General features: G+C 40.9%; 2 protein-coding genes across 2 annotated transcripts; both read left to right on the top strand.

Moving 5' to 3' along the window:
• The first annotated feature begins 3240 nt into the window (after positions 1–3240).
• LOC115399075 (calpain-2 catalytic subunit-like) lies at positions 3241–8507 on the top strand. The gene is made up of 21 exons (XM_030106258.1): positions 3241–3532; positions 3670–3739; positions 4211–4329; positions 4495–4628; positions 4722–4890; positions 5001–5084; positions 5240–5325; positions 5395–5469; positions 5560–5720; positions 5814–5983; positions 6065–6076; positions 6179–6390; positions 6494–6530; positions 6738–6803; positions 6894–6951; positions 7042–7106; positions 7215–7283; positions 7384–7462; positions 7943–8059; positions 8181–8239; positions 8317–8507. The coding sequence occupies exons 1-21, from the start codon at positions 3296–3298 to the stop codon at positions 8338–8340; spliced, it is 2103 nt and encodes a 700-aa protein (XP_029962118.1). The 5' UTR covers positions 3241–3295; the 3' UTR covers positions 8341–8507.
• A 109-nt stretch (positions 8508–8616) lies between these two features.
• On the top strand, positions 8617–17688 carry LOC115399074 (calpain-2 catalytic subunit-like). The gene is made up of 21 exons (XM_030106257.1): positions 8617–9143; positions 9613–9682; positions 10635–10753; positions 10873–11006; positions 11096–11264; positions 11348–11431; positions 11545–11630; positions 12210–12284; positions 12484–12644; positions 12734–12903; positions 13009–13020; positions 14005–14216; positions 14326–14362; positions 14450–14515; positions 14604–14661; positions 14744–14808; positions 15263–15331; positions 15441–15519; positions 15637–15753; positions 16808–16866; positions 16953–17688. Exons 1-21 carry the CDS (start codon positions 8907–8909, stop codon positions 16974–16976), a joined length of 2103 nt encoding a protein of 700 aa, XP_029962117.1. The 5' UTR covers positions 8617–8906; the 3' UTR covers positions 16977–17688.
• The last annotated feature ends 4870 nt before the right edge of the window (positions 17689–22558 follow it).

The raw sequence follows: 22558 nt of genomic DNA, 5'->3' as shown, positions 1-22558 counted from the left end.
CACGTACCCTGCAGAAAAAGGACCAGTCCCCTTCAAGAGGAGGGGCCACCGTGATCCTGCAGTCCCAGCTGCCGCCGCTAGAGGCACCATAGACACTTAAAAGTCAAACATTAATAGAGTGTGACTAAAAAAACAGCAAATGTACAACTATATTTGTATACAAACTTTTATTTCCACTGTATATTTTAATGAATTGTGTGTATATGATAATAACTGTGAAATAGTATCCAAAAACTGATTCAACAGCAGTCGATTGTATGAATGACATATTTCTTATTTCATCATTACACCAGTTTACAGCAGGCCAGAAGTCAGATGTATGAAACTATAAAAAAAAGGAGTGCCAGAAGCTACTGGTGAGAACTGCAGACATCCTTGTGGAGAAAACTAAAAATGGCTCCTACAAATGTCTGTTTACTGTAAGTACTCCAGAGGTGGGGGCTTGTGGGATCCAAAAATAAGGCTCAGCAAATAACAATCTTTCTAAAATACAATAGAAATTATGCCACAATAGCCAAGTAATATGTACACTCCTCTGCCTTATTGGCATCGTACAGATTTCTAAAACTATTCAACACTGAAATAACTATATCTGGTTATAAACTTTAGTACATGTTATCTTTATGTTTGAATAATTTAAGTATATTAACAAATAAAAATAAATTGCCTAAATAGGCTTAAAACCATGATACAGTGTTAAAAAAATGAGATTGTCTTAATTTTTTTTAATTTGATTTAAATGCAACACAAACTGCAGTTTTATTAGAAACACCAGAAATATATACATTTTCTAAGTTGTGCTGCCTTATTTTAAAGCTTTAATGTATCTTGAGACTCTGAAGTAATGTTCTTTGGTGGAAGAGGGACAAAGGTGGGCCTTGTAGAGGTAAATGGTCAAAAATGGAAGAGAAATACTTCATTAATCTCTGGGGAAAATTCTTGAAAGGTTACAAACACCTCACAATGGAAGAATACATTTCATCCTAAAACATGCAGCTACATTTTTGTATCTTGTTGTTCTCAGTTTCTTTGGCTTCTCTCATTGTTTCCAGAAATGAGTCTTTATCAATCAGGTGCTTCGACAGAAAATAGTGCAAAAACAATTCAATGGATCCTTTCAAGCATATCACACAGGGGTAGAGACTACCTGGTGAACACACAGTCTGATAAGGTGAACCAATCCCTGGTGGGTGCATTAAAACAGTGCTCTATTGTGTTACTGCCACCAAGTGGTCAAAAACTTGAATCCGATTTTTTAAAATTTATGTTAACATGACTTCATTTCCTCAAACTGAAAAGCTAAAAGTGAACACTTTAATGAAGTTGTCTATGTTATGATTGAAAAGCATATATTCACATCAATTCAATTCAATTTTGACGCCATTTTTTTTTTAAATATTTTTTAAAAAGACAAATTCCACATGATCTGAATCTGAGTGCAGCTGTCTTACCCGATCTGGACTTTTTACAACCATGTTGCACTGATGCTTTTGCTTACATTATGAGATAAACGCTATTAGCTGCTTGGTAAAGAGAGTGGTGCATTTATTATTAATGATTTGCAACGTCAGTCTATAATTGATTCTTTCAATACTGACATCACCTTATCGCTTCTATGAAGAAGTCAGTCTTACGGGCGTATTAGTACTGTTCAACTGTATGATTGAATTCAAAAGTTGCCTTTAATTTTGTCTCATACTGACTGATTATTGTTTCAGGAAAACATCAGCAAAAAAGATTTAATGTCCATCATCTGTGCATGGCCTGCAGGTCAATCAATCAGTTTAAAGGGTTCAAGTCATTTTGCATCTCATGAAAAACTTTCAGATGTTAGAGTGATAACTAACATACAACAGCTTATTTTGTCAAATGTGCACAAATTAATTTTTATACACATAAAGTCAGTGATTTCATGACAGCACCAGTTTTACAGAGAAGAAATGAATGGTGACGTTTTGCAGCAGCATGGACAGCGGGACTGTTATCTGAGAGGAAATAGCAAGTCTGATGGGTGTGGAAACGTGATAACATGCCTCTGAGGGATGACTCTAAAATCAGCAGCAGTTGTGATTCTTGATGTTTCACCAAAGGATTTCTCTGCAGATTGTTTTTGGTTTATGAGAAGCGTCTCTTTTTTCTTTGATCAATATTGGAGAAACAACTTTCGTAGTTCTTGTCACTGAATGAATGTGAAGATAAACCAGTTCCCTGAGGGTTATCATTGGAAAAAGTGTGCTTGTTAGTTTAGGGTTAGGGTTAGTTTTACATGCTTTGTAAATGGTAGAATATGAACTTAGATTCGGTGCTGAAATATTTGATAAATTAGATGAAATGCCATAATAAAGGGCACATCTGTCACATGTTTAAAAGTCACAGTAATTGGAACTATTGCATGTGTTTAATTTATAGCATGAAAATTGTTGTTACATATATAGTTTTTAATCAGGTTAAATACATCAATCAAACAAGTAGACTGAAAGCAAGCAGCACTCGTGTCAGTGTAAAAGATCATCAAAAAAATCTTCATTTACGAAAAGTAAACATGTCTTTGTCTGACCCTCATGCAAGTTCCTATAACATAACATTTCCAACAGTGGAATCTTTTCAGTGAAATTTCTTGAGGTGTAGTTTTCTTCTTTTAATCATGTGTGTAAAATGCATTTAAACTATAGAAATGTATAGAAACCACAAAAATACACTGACTGGATGAATGTATGCAGGCTTAGTACTGCAGTGTCATGCTAAAGATTGAGTCATTGCATACATTTAAGCCTTAATTTCTCAACCCTCAGCTGTACTTACTTCAGGTAATCCTTTTTAGTGTCTCTGGAATTCAACAACATGTTTTCAATTTACTGTTCATTAATCAATGTACAGCTTTGGCACTTGTAAACATTACTGTTGAAGGATAAACATTGCAAATGTAAATTAAAAAAGAAATACTCAAAACAAGGAGTGAAAAATTCAGAACATTGTTCACTTCAACAATACATACATCTAAATAATGCAATATGAGCAGTGGTTCGTGTTGCATGCAGGTGTGCCACTGTTTGTTTTTCAGTCGTGGTCACAGCCCTGGCAGTATAGATTTGCTTAAGGTTTGCTTCTGTCTGCTCTGTTCGTCTCACCTGCCCAGCGGAGGATCCGCCCCCTCTGTGATTCGATCCCATTCTCCCACCACTGAGAGTGGCTATAAAGAGGACTGAGACAAAGACATGCTCGGATTGTGCTCATCGAGTGCCAGAGGGAAATCCATTCCAGACAACATATATTACATCTGCTCTGAGAGGTGAGGATGGCATCCACGGCAGGTCGACTGGCTCACCAGAAGGAGAGGGAGCAGGGCGTTGGGACCAAACAGCAAGCAGTCAAGTTCTCCAACCAGGATTATGAGGCTCTGAGGCAGCAGTGTCTGCAGAGCCAACGCCTTTTTGAGGACCAGCGTTTTCCAGCAGAGTGCAAGTCCCTGGGCTTCAATGAGCTGGGCCCGTACTCATCAAACACCAGGGGGATCGTCTGGAAAAGGCCGACGGTAAGAATTCACTGAAAGAGCAAAGCATTCTGACCAATATGTGATTCATTTCATTCAACACATTAGATTTTAGCAAAGCATGTGGAGTGCAGTCAGCACATGATTCATAAGTCTTCAACAATTTGTGTTTGGTGCAGGAGATGTGTTCCAACCCAAAGTTCATCGATGACGGAGCCACGAGGACAGACATATGTCAAGGAGCTCTTGGTAAGTGTTGGGAAAGAGGGTGGATGGAACAGAAGAGTGGGATTTGGGTTTGAAAAGACATGATAAACATTTGGAGAATAAACATGCCAGTCGTTGTCCCATTAAGATTGCACAAAGATTAGGTTTGTTGGCACATCCTGCTGCTGTGTGGTGAATGTCACTTGTTGCCCAATGTGTGTACATTTACTGCCCCATGGTGGGAAGTAACAGAATGCTTTGTCCTATTCTACCAGGTACTTCACTGCTGTTTTTGAGTTTTGACATTTCCATATTTAAACCCACTTGGTTTTTTATTCTTTATTAGTTTTGTCTGTTTTCCCTCATACTTTGAATACATTTCAACCTCCATTTTTTTCCCTCTAACTGAAGAAGTTCATCAAGTGTTTTAGTTGGAACATTTTTTTTTCATTCTTTCATTTCTATGTGTGTACTTTTAATAATGTAGCTCATCGATCTCCGTTTTTCACACAGGTGACTGCTGGCTTCTGGCTGCCATAGCTTCTCTGACTCTAGATCAGCGGATCCTGACTCGTGTGGTGCCCCCTGATCAGAGTTTTATGAAAAACTATGCTGGAATATTTCACTTTCAGGTCAGGCAAAGACGTATACCATCTGACCACTTACTCTGACTTCCTAAACAGCATTTGACTGTCTTTTTTTTTTTTTTTTCCGCCACAGCAGATCATTATAGCCTTCAGCATGATGTTGTGGAGTTTTGCCGAATGACAAACTGAATTTAATAATCTTCTTTGCAGTTCTGGCAGTTTGGCGAGTGGGTGGATGTGGTGATTGATGACCGCTTACCCACCAGAGACGGAAAGCTGCTGTTTGTTCACTCAGCAGAGGGCTCAGAGTTCTGGAGCGCTCTGCTGGAGAAAGCCTATGCAAAGTAACTACACTAAACTAAAACCTCTGTTTTGTGATCACAGCTAGATGTGCAAAACAGCCAAATGCTCCTTTCACATCTCTTTGTGTGCAACAGGTTGCATGGATCCTATGAGGCTCTTTCTGGAGGGAACTCCATTGAGGGTTTTGAGGATTTCACCGGTGGAATTGCAGAGATATACACTTTACAAAAGGCACCTTCAAACCTCTTTCAGCTCATTCGGAGGGCGCTGAGCCTGGGCTCACTCCTGGGTTGCTCTATTGATGTAAGTCTTATTTCCATACTGATTTGCAAAAAAAAAAATTGCAAACACACCCACTGATAATGATATTGAAGCAATGCAGCTGACTGAAATGTTCATCTTGGTGCTTTCAGATCACCAATGCCTATGAGACAGAAGCAGTTACAGCCCAAAAGCTTATAAAAGGACATGCATACTCAGTTACTGGTGCAGAAGAGGTAAGTAACTTGGGGGCTTGGAAGCTGAAGAAACAACCTTCTTATTTGAAATTGGGTTGTTTTGAATCTGACATGAAGATCACATCATCTGCTGTGTTCATCTGAAGGAAGCAGGAGGAACTCAACCACGCTGAAGTTACAGTTTTCCCTTTCAGGTTGATTTTCTCGGCAAACAAGTTCAATTGGTCCGCATCAGGAACCCATGGGGAGAGGTGGAATGGACTGGACCTTGGAGTGATGGGTAAATAATAATGGTTTTAGGATGTTTTTCCAGTAGTTCAAACTTTACCTGACTGCTTTTCACAACTAGATCCAGTGAATGGAAACACATCAGTGAAGAAGAGAAGCTAAAGCTGAATCACGTTGCTGAGGATGGAGAGTTCTGGTGAATCTACAGTCTTTTATCTTTGCTTTTGTCCAATGTCAGCTGGGCTTGGCCCCAGCGCTCCACGGATAAACGTGCTCTTCTCCACAGGATGTCATATTTAGACTTCATCAGGCACTTCTCCAGGCTGGAGATCTGTAACTTGACCCCGGACGTGTTGACGAGTGACGACGTGCATCACTGGAACCACTATCAGTTTGAGGGGATGTGGAGGGTCGGCGCCACTGCAGGCGGCTGCCGCAATCACCCGGGTCAGAAAGAAACCACCAGTCCTTTAAGTCTAGCCAAGAGTCCTGCTGTCTCCCTCTGTGTAAAATCCAATGCTGTTTTTGTGTGTGTTTCAGCCACGTTCTCATCAAACCCTCAGTTTGTGGTGCGTCTGGACGTCGTGGACGATGATCCCGTGGATGGAGAGGACGGATGCACCTTTCTGGTGGGGCTGATGCAAAAGGGTGGACGGCAGCAGAAAAAGTTGTCTCGAAACCTTGAGACCATTGGCTTTGCCATTTATGAGGTATCTTAAATTTCAATGAATTATCATATGATATCTCTGACTGAAAATTATTCATCAGTTTTCTTTTTTTCCTTTTAACAGGTCCCAGATGAGGTTTGTATCTATATTTTTCAAATCAGTATTTTTTTGAAAGTTTAAATATGGTACTGAAGTGATATTTCAATAATCAAACATTGTCTGGTTGTTAAACTTCAGTACAAAGGCCGCAGCAATGTTCACCTGGGTCCAGACGTCCTGCTGAGGCAGAGACACGTGGCCATGAGCCACAGCTTCATCAACACCCGTGAAGTGTGCGACCGCTTCAAGCTCCCTCCAGGAGAATATGTGATCATTCCCTCCACCTTCGACCCTCACAAGAACGCCTCTTTCATCCTCAGGGTGTTCTCAGAGAAAAAGGCTGCAACCAGGTGATGAGATAACCTAACCTGCACTGGCTGCAGAGTTTTCAGAGCCATCTAGTGGTTACAGTGCAAAGTCACTTTTCATTTTTTTCCTTCCTCTTTTTTTAAGCCCATTGGAAGAGGATATTGATGCTAAAATAGAGGAGGTAAGAACTTCCCATAATATGTTGATTGTAAAAGAATTTGTCCCTCCTTAAAACATGTCATGTTATTCCCTCTCTGGGTCTCTGAGTATATGAGAATGTGATTCTTCCAATGATGATTTCTCAATATATGACACTTGAGATTAGAATTTCACAAAATCTGTGTGTCGTCTTCAGCATTAGCTTCACAGGGTTTGTCTTTTCTCACAGCCGGAGGTGTCTGAGAGTGACGTGGATCCTTATTTCAAGAAAATCTTCAAGCAGATTGCTGGTGATGTACGTATGTTGAGGAGCATGTCATGTCTGAAAATAATAAAAAAAAAATAACAATTACAGTTTGGGTAACATCAACCACATTCCCCACAGGACATGGAGGTATCAGTCTTTGAACTGGTTAAAATTTTGAACAACATCGTCTCTCACCGTAAGTCCACCAAAGGCTTGACATTCACACATGAACTGCTCAGATACATTTGACATGAGAGTTTGGGTTAACTGTGTCATGTTTCTACAGGCTCTGACCTTAAGACAGATGGATTCAGCCTCGAAACGGGTCGTCTGATTATCAGCCTACTGGATGTATCCTGTTTGAAATACAACAAGACCGCTTGTTTTGTTTTTACATGTTGCATTATCGTTACAGTTTATACGGGTAGATTTTGCGTTGTAAACCTTGACGATCCTCAGAAAGATGAAAGTGCCAAGTTGGGACTGATGGAATTTCATTTGTTATGGAACAAGATTCAGAGGTACCTGGTAAGAAGTGATTCTTGTGGTTTTAAATCAATGTCAGTCATAAAGCGCGACCTGAGCATTTCTGTTCACGCAACACGTGTGTGTGTGTAATGTTCTCCAGAAAATCTTCAAGAACCACGATTCTGACAACTCTGGCACTATGAGCACCCACGAGATGAGAGGGGCTGCCAGTCAAGCAGGTAACCAAAAGATCAGGTCTCATTCAACAGAAATCTTGGAAATATATTTAGACATAGGAACATAGCAGACTTGGTGCATGTGTGTGTGCACACACACCTGCGCCCATACATGTACTCTATGTGTGCGTAGGTGTATCTTGGCATGTGTGTTGTGCTTCTATGTTGTTCATGTGTCTGCCATCTGAAGGCAGTTACTAGCAGACTCGATAATCCAGTTCCTTGAGTCACGCCCCGCACATAATTCATTCAGCTATCTTTCAACACAAAAACAAAACACAACAAGTATGGGCGCGGCTGCGCAACAAAAACCCTCCCGGTACCTCCCTGCTGCCTGACACTGTATTTCCCTTGATGCTTAGATGGATAAAGTGACAGAAAATGAGTGGATGGATGGCTATAACAATACCACGTCTAAGAAAGCACCCAAAAAGTGTTAAAAAAAAAAAGAGGATGATAAGAGCAGGTGTTTTTTCCCAACAGGTTTCCAGGTCAACAGTACCGTACTGCAGGCCATCGTCAGTCGGTACGCCGATGCTCAGTATGCCATCGACTTTGACAGCTTTGTAGCCTGTCTCATCAAACTGGAAATGCTCTTCAGTAGGTTTCAGCAAACATGAAAACATCTCTTCAACATATTTCAGAGTAGCTTTCATGCAGGAACAATAAAGGGAAGCTTACGCTTCTCATTTTGGCTCCATGTCTGTCTCTCTCTCATCAGGAATGTTTAAGGTGCTGGAAAGAGGCGACTCAGGGAAGATCGAGCTGGATTTGCAGCAGGTGTGTATGAAACAGATTTGCTTGCATTTCACATTAAAACTCTCAGTCGTATGCTATAATTCCATGTCTTCCTGCAGTGGCTGTGCCTGGCGATCCACTAGAGCTGAAGAAGACACCAACAAAGAGCATTTCCTGACTTCATCAGGAAGAGGGAGTTCACTTTCAGAATTGCTGAAAATGCCTTACAGACACATGGGAATAACATATTTTCCAATGTTTACTTGTCAGCTTTTGTAAAATGAGATGGTCATGATTGGACACAATAAAAGAACTGAAAATTTTGATTTTGGTCTCTTATTTTTGTAAGCTCACAAATCAAATGATTGAAGCAGTCCAGGGTTCCTCTGCTGTGATCTTGAGCAAACATTGCTCCAAATAGTTTATTTCTCCCGTTTCCAGGCCACATGGGTCAGTATCAGGCCTTTTGCAGCAGGACAGAGATACAGAGAAATATTGACTTCGATGAATGAGGAAGATGTTTTTGTTTTAGTTAAGTACCGGTAAGGAATTTGAGCGACGTTAGTTCTCAGCTGGATCAAACAGAAGCGGCTTTTGGGAACAAAAAGGGGTGTGGAAACAGTTGCTCTCCTCATATGACACACAGCTTCTCAAACTACAAGCACAGTCTCACCGGCAGCCGCAGAGAGAACGTTTTCCGTCCTCCAAAATGCCGGGGATAGTCGACAGGCTTCAGCACAACCGAGACAAAGCGTGTGGGATCGGATCTAACTCGCATGCTATAAAATACCTCAACCAAGACTACGAGGCACTGAGGAGAGACTGTCTTGACAGAGGAAGACTGTTTGAGGACGAGTCCTTTGAGCCTCTGCCGTCATCCCTGGGCTTCAATGAACTTGGACCAAACTCCTTCAAAGTTCGGGGCGTCACCTGGCAAAGACCCACGGTGGGTACGGAGTCCTGAGCTGACAGTAGAAGTCTGTATGATGAGACATGCAAGAAGTGTAGTTCGAGTTACGGCTCGCCACGTTTGTACTTCTGTCTTACACACGTTACAATAAATAACAAATGTTGTTCAGTGCTTGAAGCTGCATCATCAGATCAGACGTTTTCGACTAATGTGTTTTTGTTTACTATGTTAAAACTACAGTTGCAGTTCATGCAACATTTTATGTTTATATTCAACATTAAACAAAATCTAAACATTCATGTACAGGAAATGTGCATGGACATAGCAGAGTAGTAGAGTAACGAAACACTGCAAACAAGAAACAACAAACAACTCACACAACCAGTTAATTCCTACTGACTCACAGTAACACACATCAGCCTTCAAGCGACTGTTTGCATCTAAGGAGCCAACGCAACTTGAATTAAATTTTTAAATTTATGGATTTTTTTTTTTTCTTTTTTAGGAATTGTGCCGTAATCCACAATTTATAGCAAAAAATGCTTCCAGGACGGATATTTGCCAGGGGGCACTTGGTGAGACAAGCACACACACACACACACACACACACACACACACACACACACAGTCTTGTATTTCTATCCTTGTGGGGACTGTCCATTGACTCCCATTCATGTCTAGCCCCTAACCCTGACCCTTACCCTAACCCTAACCCACACCACAACAAAGCCTAACCCTAAAGAAATGTTTTTGCACTTTTACTTTTTTCAGTAACAACAACATGGTCAAGACAACACTGTTTCTCCTACTTAGGACCGGAAAAAGGTCCCCACAAGGCACGTCGTTCCACGTTTTGCTATCCTTGTGGGGACATTTGGCCCCGACAAGGATAGAAATACAAGAACACACACACACACACACACACACACACACACACACACACACACACACACACACACACACACACACACTGTAGTATACATATACACACTGAGCTAAATTTGCAAAAATCATTTTGCTCAGACAAAAAAAAAAAAACATTCACAGAACTTTACAACCCATATGATTCAGGTATGAACTACAGCTATTTGTCATGTTTTCTTGGACTCTCTACCTGTAATTTTAACACTGAAGTGACTTCATGCATGCCAAGTTCTCTGCCTTGCTTTCAGTAGCATCTTGCTCAGTTGAATTTCTCCAAACTGTATTTCCTTTGTATTTTTTAAACCGAAGAACGTCTCCTCACAAACAGCATTGATCAGACATCAGCTGACACTCCGGCCAAACTGTCTCATGGCTGCTTTAGCCTCCTCTGTCTACGCCCTGTCTAGCACAGTCTTCACACGTGTGGGTGAGACTGGACTGGTTTTTCAGCAGCACATAAATCCAACTTTGTGTGCAAACTGCATATCATGCTTGTGTTTTTAGCATGTATCACAATGACACATTTAGCAGCAACCTGACAATTTCTGGCTGTTACTTGAGGTTTTACACAAATATGTCTGTCATCCTTGCACTTGTGAACAGGTGACTGCTGGCTCCTGGCAGCTATCGCCTCTCTGACTCTGAACAAACAGGTTTTGTATCGCGTTGTTCCCCAAGACCAAAGCTTTGAGGAGAACTATGCCGGCATCTTTCACTTTGAGGTACAGCAAGCTGCTATACGTCTTCATCTGGACGCCTGTTTGTGTTTGTTTTACTAATTCTGAGCTGCAGCACAAACAGGTTAGAGTTTTCATCTGGCCGTTTCCTCTGTGTTTTCCAGTTCTGGCAGTTTGGAGAGTGGGTGGATGTGGTGGTAGATGATCGTTTGCCCATAAGAGATGGAAAGCTGCTGTTTGTCCACTCAGAGGAGGGCTCGGAGTTTTGGAGTGCCTTGCTGGAGAAAGCCTACGCCAAGTAAGGAAGACTGAAACATCTGGTTACCTTTTGCCATGTGTTGGTATCTGTTTTTCATCTAATTCTTCTTTGATTTTTTTTTTTTTCAGGTTAAATGGATGCTATGAGGCTCTCTCTGGCGGTAGCACTGTTGAGGGATTTGAGGACTTTACTGGAGGGATTGCTGAAAGACATGAACTGAGCAAACCCCATCCTCATCTCTTCAAAATCATCCAGAAGGCTTTGGAAAGAGGCTCTCTTCTGGGATGCTCCATCGACGTAGGTTTTAGCCTCTCATTTCACTGATCAGTGTGTGTTGGTGTTTTGTGTGAGTGTTGCTAAAGTTTTATTCCCCCTCTAAGATCACCAGCGCAGCCGACTCAGAAGCGGTCACATATAGCAAGCTGGTCAAGGGCCATGCCTACTCGGTGACGGCAGCGGAGCTGGTAAAGATGAACCTTTGGATGACTGCATGTACACACAATCATATCAATAGATGAGTGAGAAGCAACTGGGGAAATATAAAATCAAAAGCAATGAATATATTTTTCTGTGTCAGGTGGAGTACATGGGAGCCTTGGAGAGGCTGATCAGGATCAGAAACCCGTGGGGCCAAGTGGAGTGGAATGGTGACTGGAGTGACAAGTGAGCATTAACGGCAGGACTGGGAAAAAACATTAACCAATCATGACTGGCATCTACTCAACATTTCAAAGTCAAGTTGTGTCGAGGATGGAATCAGGTGGAAGACTTATATTTAACATAAAATATTCTTAGCATAAAACACTCTAACAAGTAAAACTGCAGTGAGCTAGCAAAATTTGTTTTCATCCTTTCAGGCTGCCGTTGGTTGGTTGGTCCATCAATATGATCTGCGGTCACCAAATACAGCTTTTGACAGTGTTTTCCTGGTGATCATTGAAAGATTCCAGCTAATTGAAAGACCTACCCAATTTGATTCCGGCTGGACGAGCTTATTAGATGCTTTTGTCTCTGCCATGGGTGGAACGACGAGTCGCACACACCCGGTAGAAAGGCTGGTAATTCCTGTTTAGAGATGGTGCTGAACGTACAGTATACTCAGTAAATGTGTACTGCTGTGGAGTATTTTGAGATATGTGACCGGTACTGTGATTCCAATGTGTGCCAATCACTATGGAAAAAAATAAACGTTGGAAATGTAGCATTTTCACAAGTTATTCTTTCTCTCTTTCTTTCATCAAGGTCCAAAGAATGGAGATACGTGAGCGATGATGACCGATCAAGGCTGCTTAGCCGTTGTGACGATGGGGAATTCTGGTAAAGCTTCTTGAAACTGTTTTTTTGTCTTTATCACAATAGTAAATTGAATTAATAAACACAGGAAGCATATTTATTACTTGTAACAAATGCCACAGGCATAGCAATACAGAGAATGTATATCAGTAACAGTAAAACAGTAAAAATGCAAATACATGCAGGTTATATTTCATTTGTTTCCCCATCTGACTTCCCGCAGGATGTCTTTTTCTGACTTCCTGCGAGAATACTCCCGCCTTGAGATCTGCCATCTCACCCCAGATGCTCTCACTGGAATTGACATTAAAAAATGGGCAGAGACAGAGTTCGAGGAATCCTGGAGAAAGGGCGTGTCTGCAGGAGGCTGCAGAAACTACCCGAGTAGGAACACAGTGGAATGCAGTAACTTTAGTGAGAGCTGGAAGCAAGCACAGACGTTTAGCTGCTTCTTTACCAATCCTCCCTCCCAGGGACCTTCTGGACGAATCCTCAGTTCGTTGTGAAGCTGTCTGAGATGGACGACGACCCGGACGAGGGCGAAGACGGCTGCACCTTCATCGTGGGCGTGATGCAAAAAAACAAGCGCCGCAGGAGAAAGATGGGGGAGGACATGGACACCATTGGCTTTGCCATCTATGAGGTGAGGAGCTGCTTCATGATGGTTAATATGAGGAACCATCACACAAGTATGTTTTGACTGCATTCTCACATTTGATTTGTTCTTGTATTTTCTTTTTGTTTCTAGCTTCCTGAGGAGGTATGTAAGACAGAGATACTTCTGGAAATCATCAGTTTGAATAAGTATTCAAAGTTCAAGAAATTTTTTGAAAGTCCTTTCAAGATGAACTGTTTTCACACCCCGGTTATCACTAAATATATTCAAACTTCATGTTGGAGGAACTAATGAAGAAACAACTCCATTCAAAAATTGAGGGATGGCCTAAACTGTAGAAATTCATTAATGTATGTAAAAGGAAATACGCATAGCTTTAGGTATTCTTCTGATAATCACAATATGACCTGCAGATCTGATACACAGAGGGAGGAGATACTTTTTTAAAATATTTTGATCACAACTTTTTCATTGAAGCCATAAATCGACAAAATTATGTACAGGAGAGGCAGAGTAGATAAAAAAAAAGTGCTATTCTAGAAATATACTACTGTAATACTGCAACTGCATTCAGAAACATTGGAGACATGATAGAAACCAATGTATCATTTTGGTTGTTCATTACTTACTGTCTTTCAAATTGAGTTTCTCATTATTACATATTTCAGATTTATAAGAACACCAGTCTGTACCACTCAGACACCAGTTAATGTATAATTATTAGGATTAGGAATAAAATGATTGTTTCATGTCAGGGATGATGAAGGGCCAAAATCAGCCAGTCAGACATTTCAATCCAGCACAAATTGCAAGATGGAAACATTATAATGAAAAGGTTAACATAATTTAAGGTATTTGATACATCCAAGATTGCACAGTTTAATTCATAGCCAATCAATGTATTTTATTTTTGAATACAACAAAAAAGGGAATTAAAAAAAAAACAGAATTAGAGGAAATATTTTTTGGACATTTGACCATATTTTGCATGAGGAGACACCTTCTTCAAATCGCACTTATTTTTCCTACTTTAATGATAATTAAATAAATAATGAAACAAAGCTGGAGGTCTGCAGGAAAGCACGGGGTGTTTTTACATGACACGGCTGCGCGTGCGTTTTTCCACAGTTCTCAGGCAGAAAGCAGGTGCACCTGAAGCAGAACTTCTTCCTGCGCAACCGTTCAGCAGCACGCTCCGAGACCTTCATCAACCTGCGGGAAGTGTCGAACCACTTCTCCCTCCCGCCCGGAGAGTATCTGATTGTCCCCTCCACCTTTGAGCCCAACAAGAACGGAGACTTCTATGTGAGGGTGTTCACTGAGAAGCCGGCCGACTTCCAGTACGTTCCCCACAGCAGCATGTGCAGTTTCACCACGAATCCCCGTGTTTAGCAGTGGGTGTGATTACAAGAGAAACAATTTGTGACCGCGATCTCTTGCTGCTTTCAGTGAGATCGATGACCCTGTTGAATGCCATGTTGAGGAGGTAAATCCAACTATTCCATGTGTGGTGCAAGATTAATATCAACATTTGAACAAATAACAGAAAAGTAATTTTTCTTTCCACTTCTAGATCGATATTGATAAGGATGACATCTGCGACAGATTTCAGAGGCTCTTCGGGCAGCTCGCTGGACACGTGAGTGGCCTCACCAGCAGATAGGTTATCTTGTATTTTCCAAACATTGTGGTTGAAACTGACAGCGTCTGCATGATGTACTTGACAGGATGTGGAGATTTCTGCATTTGAGCTGAAGAAAATCCTCAACAGAGTGGTGCTGAGGCGTAAGAGAAATGATTCACTGACCTGGAAGCATTAATGTTACAGCTGAAACCGCAGATTCTTCATGTTTTGCTCTTTCTGCAGGTGACGACATCAAAACCACTGGGTTCAGTCTGTCAACCTGCCGCAACATGATAAGTCTGCTGGACGTATCCTTCAAGTTAGAATTTTGTGTCTCCTCGGAACCGGAATGGTTTTTTTGGTTTTGGTAAAAATTACTTAAAGTTTATGAGCTGAAAAATGTATTCTAACTTGTTTAATCGCAGTTCTTATACCATTAATTCATCAAGATTCTAGGATCTCGATGCCTGCTGTCTACTCACTACCTGCAAAACATCAAGCTGACGTTCATCCACATTTCTATATTTAGTTTTTCACCAACCACGCAAACAAAACTTCGTCTATTAAAGACTGAAATTCTGACGTGCCAGTTGGCAAGTATTGCTACTTTTGAGATGAGGCCCGGTATAAGCTTTCTATGAATGTTCAGCAACAAGGTTCACATTATTAAAGTGCATGAAACTGACAAGCTTGGGATTGTTTTGACGGAACACATTCATCTGTGTTCTGCAGGCTGCAATTTTCTTTAACTGTTTTTCAAAGAAAGATGGAAGCGGCAAGCTGGGAGTGGTGGAATTTAAGATCCTGTGGACAAAGATTGAAAGGTTTTTGGTGCGTTTTGTGCTTGCCTGCATCAACATTGTATTATATTGTGTGTAATAAAGTGCATCAGTTGTCAGGCAGTAATTGTCTTGTTTTAACTTGTTTGGCCCTCTATTAGGAGCTGTACAAAGAGAGAGACGCTGACAGAAGCGGCTGCATGAGCTCCTCTGAGATGAGGATGGCTGTCGAGGCTGCTGGTAAATAACTTGAATCATATTTAGTGAACATAATCAGTATGGGATTTTTTTTGGTTTGTTTTTCTAAACATGTTAGTATTCTTTCATTCAGAGCACCTGTTTGTTCTTTTTGAACAGGTTTCTCACTAAACAACCCCCTACATCAGATTATTGTGGCTCGCTACAGTGAACCAAACCTCACTATCGACTTTGACAACTTTGTGTGCTGCCTGACTCGCTTGGAGTTGCTGTTTGGTGAGTTTTTGGTCTACTGTCTATGCAAACATTCGTTGTGTTGTAAAGAGGGCGGAGTTGGAACGGGTGTAAGTGGATACTAAGCAGACGGGGCCTGGAGCTGGAGGGGAGCCGGCAGGATCAAATACAAGATGATGGACATCCCTTCACTTACATACAAAGTTGATATGTATAACATCTCCTTATGGCAGGGTGAAGCGATCAAGGGAAGTAGGTCAGGCCATAATCACATACAGATCATCCATCTATCGAGTTTTCTACGCCGCTTATATCCTGTTCAGGGTCGCAGGCCACTGGAGCCAATCACAGCTAACTATGGGCCGGGCAGGACACATCCCATCACAAGGAAAGCACAGAGAGACAGACAACCACGCTCACACCGATGGACAGTTTACAGTCACTAGTTAACCTCACATGCATGTGGAGCAAAACTCAGCTCCACACAGACAGGATTTGAACCCATGACATCCTCTCCGTGAGGCAAGAAGACTAACCACTGCCCCACAGCCTATGTAAGAAACAAATAAAGGCAAAATTTGCCCAAATTGATTATTTCCTCTTCAAATAGAGAGCAGACAGGCAAAACTGAGGCTCACTTCAAAATGTGGAATCTCATATAAGCTGCATTTTGTGTGTCTTTCTGTGACACCAAATTAATGTTTGGAGACACTTCACAGTTCTCGGTTTCCATTATGAAAGTAACGTTTTTCACGAGTGGTTATCAATATGAATGAAAAGGCAGGAAGTGAAGCAGTCAACAGCCGAGCACACAGCTTTATGATAGTCCTCCTTTTCTTGAACACAGAGATCAAATTTATTCTCTCACTTGTTTTCTGTACAGCATAAGACAGACTCGCTCCAATAATAAAGCTGAAATAAGAAAATTGTAGCGTTAATAATCATTCTATTAAATAATCTGTATTTTTTAATTACATTTTTCTTTCCTGTTTTTTGTGCTCACCATCGTGCTTTTTGTTCCTCGTGTATGTGCAATACATCTACTGTCATGCAGACTTGATGCAGAGGTCTTATAATGTACTGTAATTTACAACAGACACCTTCAAGTCTCTGGACGAGGATGGCACTGGCAAAATAAAAGTGGGATTTTCAGAGGTATGAGCTCTTCAGAATGGAGAAACAAATACATTGATGGATGAATTATTGACAAGAGTGAAATGTGCTTGTGATTCTGTCCTCAGTGGCTGGATCTGGTGATGCTGTAGAGGAGATCTCACTGCTGGCCAAACACCGGGGTGTGCCGGGGAATCATCGCAATCGATTTTTTTTTCATCGTTTGCAAATTTTTTAATGTGGGCAATTTAATCAAAGGACGGGGAGGTTCGAGGGGGAAATCTTGATTATTTTAAATGAAGGAAATCTGAATTAAACTCATAAAACAATAGATTTAGTTAGATATTTACTGCATGCAGTCTTCGTATCCAATGTGCAAATTAAATTCTCTGAGGCCTCAGAGACAAATTGAAGTGTGTGATATCTGTTTTTTAAGTACGAATTGGACACGTTTCTTGTTTATGCATGCAAAGTGAAGACAGCAGAAACTACTGTAATATTCTTATTTTCATTTAGTATAAACATTAAATGAAAAAAAAGTGTGAGTACTATAATCTAATTTGGTCAGGGACTTCAAATTACAATGAAAATACTTCCAGATTGGAGTCCAAACTATTTCTCACCACTGATGTTGACAGGCTAGTGTGAGACAGTGAAGAGCGGTTCTCTGTTGACAGAAAATAAAAAGAAAATCTAAAGAAAAGGCTCAAATCACTGAGGATCATTAAAAAGATTCTTTTTTAAAAAACTTTGGTTATAAAATGTATTATTCCGAGGCTGCAGCAATGCCCCTGACTCCCAATGACTTCTGTTCACAGATATGCCAGCTTCAACACTTTGAATCAAGTCAAGATTTGAAAAATAAATAAATAAATAAATAAATAAATTTGTGTTGAATAATTTCATTTCCGCTCGTGGAGGGATCATGTGAGAAATGTTTTCCCCTAAGCTTCATAAGAATGCCAACACACGTCCATAACTACCCCTTGATGACCACAGTTTATCTGACTTTTGATTCACGTACCATTTCAGCAAAGCGAAATGATGCCAAACTGGTTTCCTGAAGAAAACATTTCGTTCGCAGGATTGCCACTAGATGTCACTCTCAAACAGCTCTTTGGGACAGCAGTGAAACTTGAGATTTACATCAGGAATGTACAGCTGACCAAAACTGCCAGAAATGAGGAATCCAATTACATCTTAGATAATGGCTTCCAGTATTTTCTTTATTCTGTTGCTTGAATAAATACAGATTTTATGAGTACAAAAGACCTTCACCCTGCTACTAGAAAGGTGAAATTATTTGTTTTTTCCATTTTTTCTTCAGCAGTGAGTGTATTAATTTTGAACAATCCTTCACTGCAGCAGAGCAGACGCCACTCAGCACCGATTCAGTGCAGGTCAGTTACCAACAGATGGCGCACTTCTCACATGTTTCTGTTGGAGCTGCTGTTACATCACAGACTGGGTTGAGGCCAAACTCTCAGTAGCTGGTAGCAGCATGAAGCTCTCAACCCACAGAGAGAGTTATGCAGCAGCCATTTCCTGCTCTGTGGTTCAGGGTTCTGATTCCCTTTTTACAGCTTGGAAAGTCCACTGCAGGCTGCCATTTTCTCTCGTAGGCAGGCCGTGCCATACTTATCCTGAGACATCTAAAATGCACCTCTGAACTGCCTCTGCCTGATTCAGCCACACTATAAATTAGGATTTTAGTATTTGATGGCGGCGTGGCTGTCTGGGTGTCTGTCTCTGTTGTACATGGTGTGGTAGGGGGTGGACTGAGTTCAGAACGGTACATTTTGGGTCTCTCAAGAAAAAGATTGAGAACTACTGTTACAGAAGATGGAAGGATGGACTACATGCCTCAAATTCCAACACTTGTCCTTACATGAAGGTCCATAACTTTTGTCGTGAAACAGTTTGCTTTCTCTATGTATGCTTGAGTTTGACTGCACATCTGGACAAACAAGCAACTGTACTTAAAATAAAAATAGTGATTGAAATGAAAAGCTTTGGTTTTCTGTAGAAAAAAATCAAGTCTGAAAAGATAGTAATCTTTTATCACCTTGGAAAAACAAGCTCCAACAACACTCCAGGGTACAATTACCCGACCCTCCCTCTTTTAAAACATTTTTTTTTGCACACCAGACCCACTCTTAGACTGAAACAAGCCCAAGCCAACACAAGGTGGAAGGCAAAATTACATCCTGCATTGATCACTGGTCCATCGCAGTCCTACCAGTGATGGATAAAATTATCAAACCAAATAGGCTTACCAATAGGCTCTAGAGTTCAGGAGTGATCCTGAAACACAAGGTTTTTTGGATGACAGGAGAAAAGCAGAGTATCCACAGAGAGCAGTAGCATGAATGTCGAGAACATGCAAACTCCACACAGACAGGCCCAGCCCAGAAACCTGTAACTGTCATACAATGAGGCCAGAGTGCTAATTGTCGCATCACCCTTCTCTATATTCAATGCCAAACAAGTACTTTGGACTTCCTCTAGTTGCATAAAACCTTGCAATTATATTCTGCACACTGGTGAAGCACGGTGGAATTAAAGGTGCTGTAGGCAGGATTCGGCATCTCCGCCATCTTGCTTAGGTTTGACCCATCTAAGATGGCGATTTGAAACCCAGCACAGCCAATCCTGTCCTGTTTTCTCTGACATCACGCCCTTACGCAAGTTAAGCCCCTCCCACAAGAACGTACGACGAACGCCCCTCGACCAATCAGGATAGAGCCTCAGGGGCTCTTCTGATTGGTCAAAGATACCTGGAGCTGTTGAGATTCCTTTTCAGCTCAGATCAGAGACAGATGGAAACGCTGCGCCCTCGTGGTAGTGCAATTATGCTACACTCCTAAAGGATTATCAATGGATACTCTGACATTTAATCCAAAGAAAACACAGAAAAATTAGCATTGACTAGCAGAATCCTGCCTACAGCACCTTTAAGGTATTAAGATTACACCCACAAACCCAATGACCCAATAGCAGCTGACATTCACTGATAGATTGAGTTTTAAGTGATTCGAAGAAATTAACCATAGAAAATCACCAAAAGCACTACATTAATGTGATAACTCCTCTTCCTGTGAACAATATGACCACTCTTTGTGAACTGTACAAAAAGCATGGCTTAATGGCTGTATGCACAGCTCCATTACTTCCTGAAGTTCAGACATCACTTTTATTTCCTGTGTTTCATGATGGGATGAACTGATTAATCCAGGTGTGTCTGACCTCAGTAACTGGTCAGACACACCTGGACTATCACGAAAGACAGGAAATAAAGGTGCTGTCTGAACTTCAGGAAGTAATGGAGCTGTGCATATAGCCCATCGATTGGTTCAAAAAGTCAGAGCTGAAAACTGATAAAGTTTTCTTGCCAGTTTGCAAAGCTGCTATATAACTCTAAAACTGCTATTTTGTGCCAGCTATGTCATAAGAATCACTGGACTGAAATCAATTTGACCTGCTAACAGAGATGTAGAAATTCCACCCACCCCAGTGATGACTGGCCACCATGCATCCGATTCCCACTGGGTAAAGCAAACACCAAGGTTAATTTGAACAGTGAGTGAAGGTTAGAAGCAAATGTTGAAGAAAACAATGTAACCATGATTATTATTCATATTGCACTGGCAATGCAAAATGCAGAAATCATATGCACTCTCTTTACTAAGACAAATAGATTAATACTGAAGGCAAATAACTCACCTTAAAAAAAAAAACTTAACATAAAAATGTAGTGGAAATTGGTTGCACAATATGATTGTGCATTCATGCATTATCAAAATTGTTTTGCCTCTTGAGGCTGTGAACCCGGGATGATTCGGGGTTTGGACATCAGATATGGCCATGGCAAAATAGCAAACATTTTTAGCGTCAATTTGCCATTTAATTGAGAATAATTTGAAGTGTGTATCATGAGAAGAATTATTATGTCATTACAAGTGACAGCAGGTATTTGTAAGTGCAGAGACAAACACACGTTTATTTAACTTATATCTGTTATTATATTGTACATATGTATCTGTTTCAAGTGTTTATTTAACTGATATCTGTTATTACTATAGTATACATATCTGTCCATCTTAAACATATATCTTAATATCTTTGTATCTGCTAATGTATATCTTTATATCTGTTATTTATTTCATTATATCTGTCTTAGATCTTTATGCAAATTATATTTAATTTATATTTGTCAGTTTATATCTATTACTTAATTATATCTGTCTTAAATTTGCATTCAATTTATATTTAATATTTAGTTGTGTCAGTCAGTATATTTCTGTTATTTAATTATATCTATACTAATTTTGCATACAAATTATATATAACTTTTCCTTGGATGTTTGGGCTTTGTATTTTTCTACTTTTCTTTCTCCATTTTTTGCTGCTGCAACCCTGCAATTTCTCCATCTGTGGGACCACAAAGTCCCACGCATTTTTTTTCCTGCGCAGGATTTTTATAGGTACCAGCTTTGGCGCAGAGGAGCCGCTGCGCAAAGTTTGGGGCTCGTTTTGTGCGCAGCGAGCTTCATAGGTAAGGCCCCAGGTGTTTTCCCTCCATGTAAGGCTGTGCCTGGACTTCCTTCTGAAACAATATGTAAATAAAGTAGATGAAACAAAAACAATGCAACAATCAAACGTGCATTGATATGTATTGATTAATTGAATCAGTATTTTTCGACGTGGAGGAACTAAAGGTAAACACTTGAGGCCATCATCATACCTGGGCCGGTGGAGGGGGGGAGGGGGTGGGTCTGGTCTTCCTATGGAAAAAGGCCTCAACTGGCGGCTCCGCCTTCAAGAGTCCACCTGTGGCTCTTCTGTGAAGCCCCTCACTCCGCCGGCCGCCCTCCCTGTGTCGTCCAGACTCCTCTACAGCCGAGAAATGGTGAGTATCCTGTACAGGGGAACCTGAACGGCTCCTCCTCGCCGGAGGCCGCGTGCTGCCGCGCAGCAGCGATGTAGTCGAGACTGTTCGGTTTGCCCTCTTATTTTTTTTTGTCTGCCGTAGGCCCACTTCTAAACAGTCATTCAACAGGCGGGTTGTTTATTTTTATCCCCTGAGGATCATGAGGACGTGTCAGTCTCAAGAGAATGGACGAACTTTGAAATTCAAGCACCTGGTCTGAGAGGTACAGCGTGTCTGTCAGCCTTGAGAGGAAGTTCTTTGCTCCAAGCTCACAATCAGGCTGTGAAGGAGGCCGAGATCACTCAACTGGAATCATTTGGCAATGAGCAAATACTATGAGTGGATTTCTTCACTAAATAGTCTTACATGTTGCTTTATTAAAAAGAATGAAAAAAATAATTAAGGGCTGCTTCAAAACAATTCCTACACTGCTTTCATTTTAAAGGTCTCTCACTGATTACCTGTGAAACCTGTTTGCAAAACTGAATCTGTTGTTCAATGAGACTAATTCCATGGCATCGTGGTGTTTAAATGCAGAAAGACCTACTAGAATATTTGCACATTTAGTTGTGAAACTGCACTTCTTGAATGAACTTGTTCACAGGAGAACTGGCAATGTTGTCAGTCACTGTCACCATGCAGGAGTTCATCTGTGCTGTTTGCACCGACTGTGGTTCTGTTATGTCTGTTCTCTTTACCAGGCGTCTGGGATAAAGGTGAACGAGGAAGTCACAAATCTCTTCCAGTCAATGAAAATTCCAAGCCCAACGGAACCGCGCATCCGAATGGTGGTGCTGAAGATCG

Source organism: Salarias fasciatus, chromosome 13, assembly GCF_902148845.1.
Source record: "Salarias fasciatus chromosome 13, fSalaFa1.1, whole genome shotgun sequence".
In the NCBI taxonomy this organism is placed as follows: Eukaryota; Metazoa; Chordata; class Actinopteri; order Blenniiformes; family Blenniidae; genus Salarias; species Salarias fasciatus.
The sequence above is the reverse complement of the archived record's forward strand: the minus strand, read 5'-3'. Positions and strand labels throughout refer to the sequence as shown.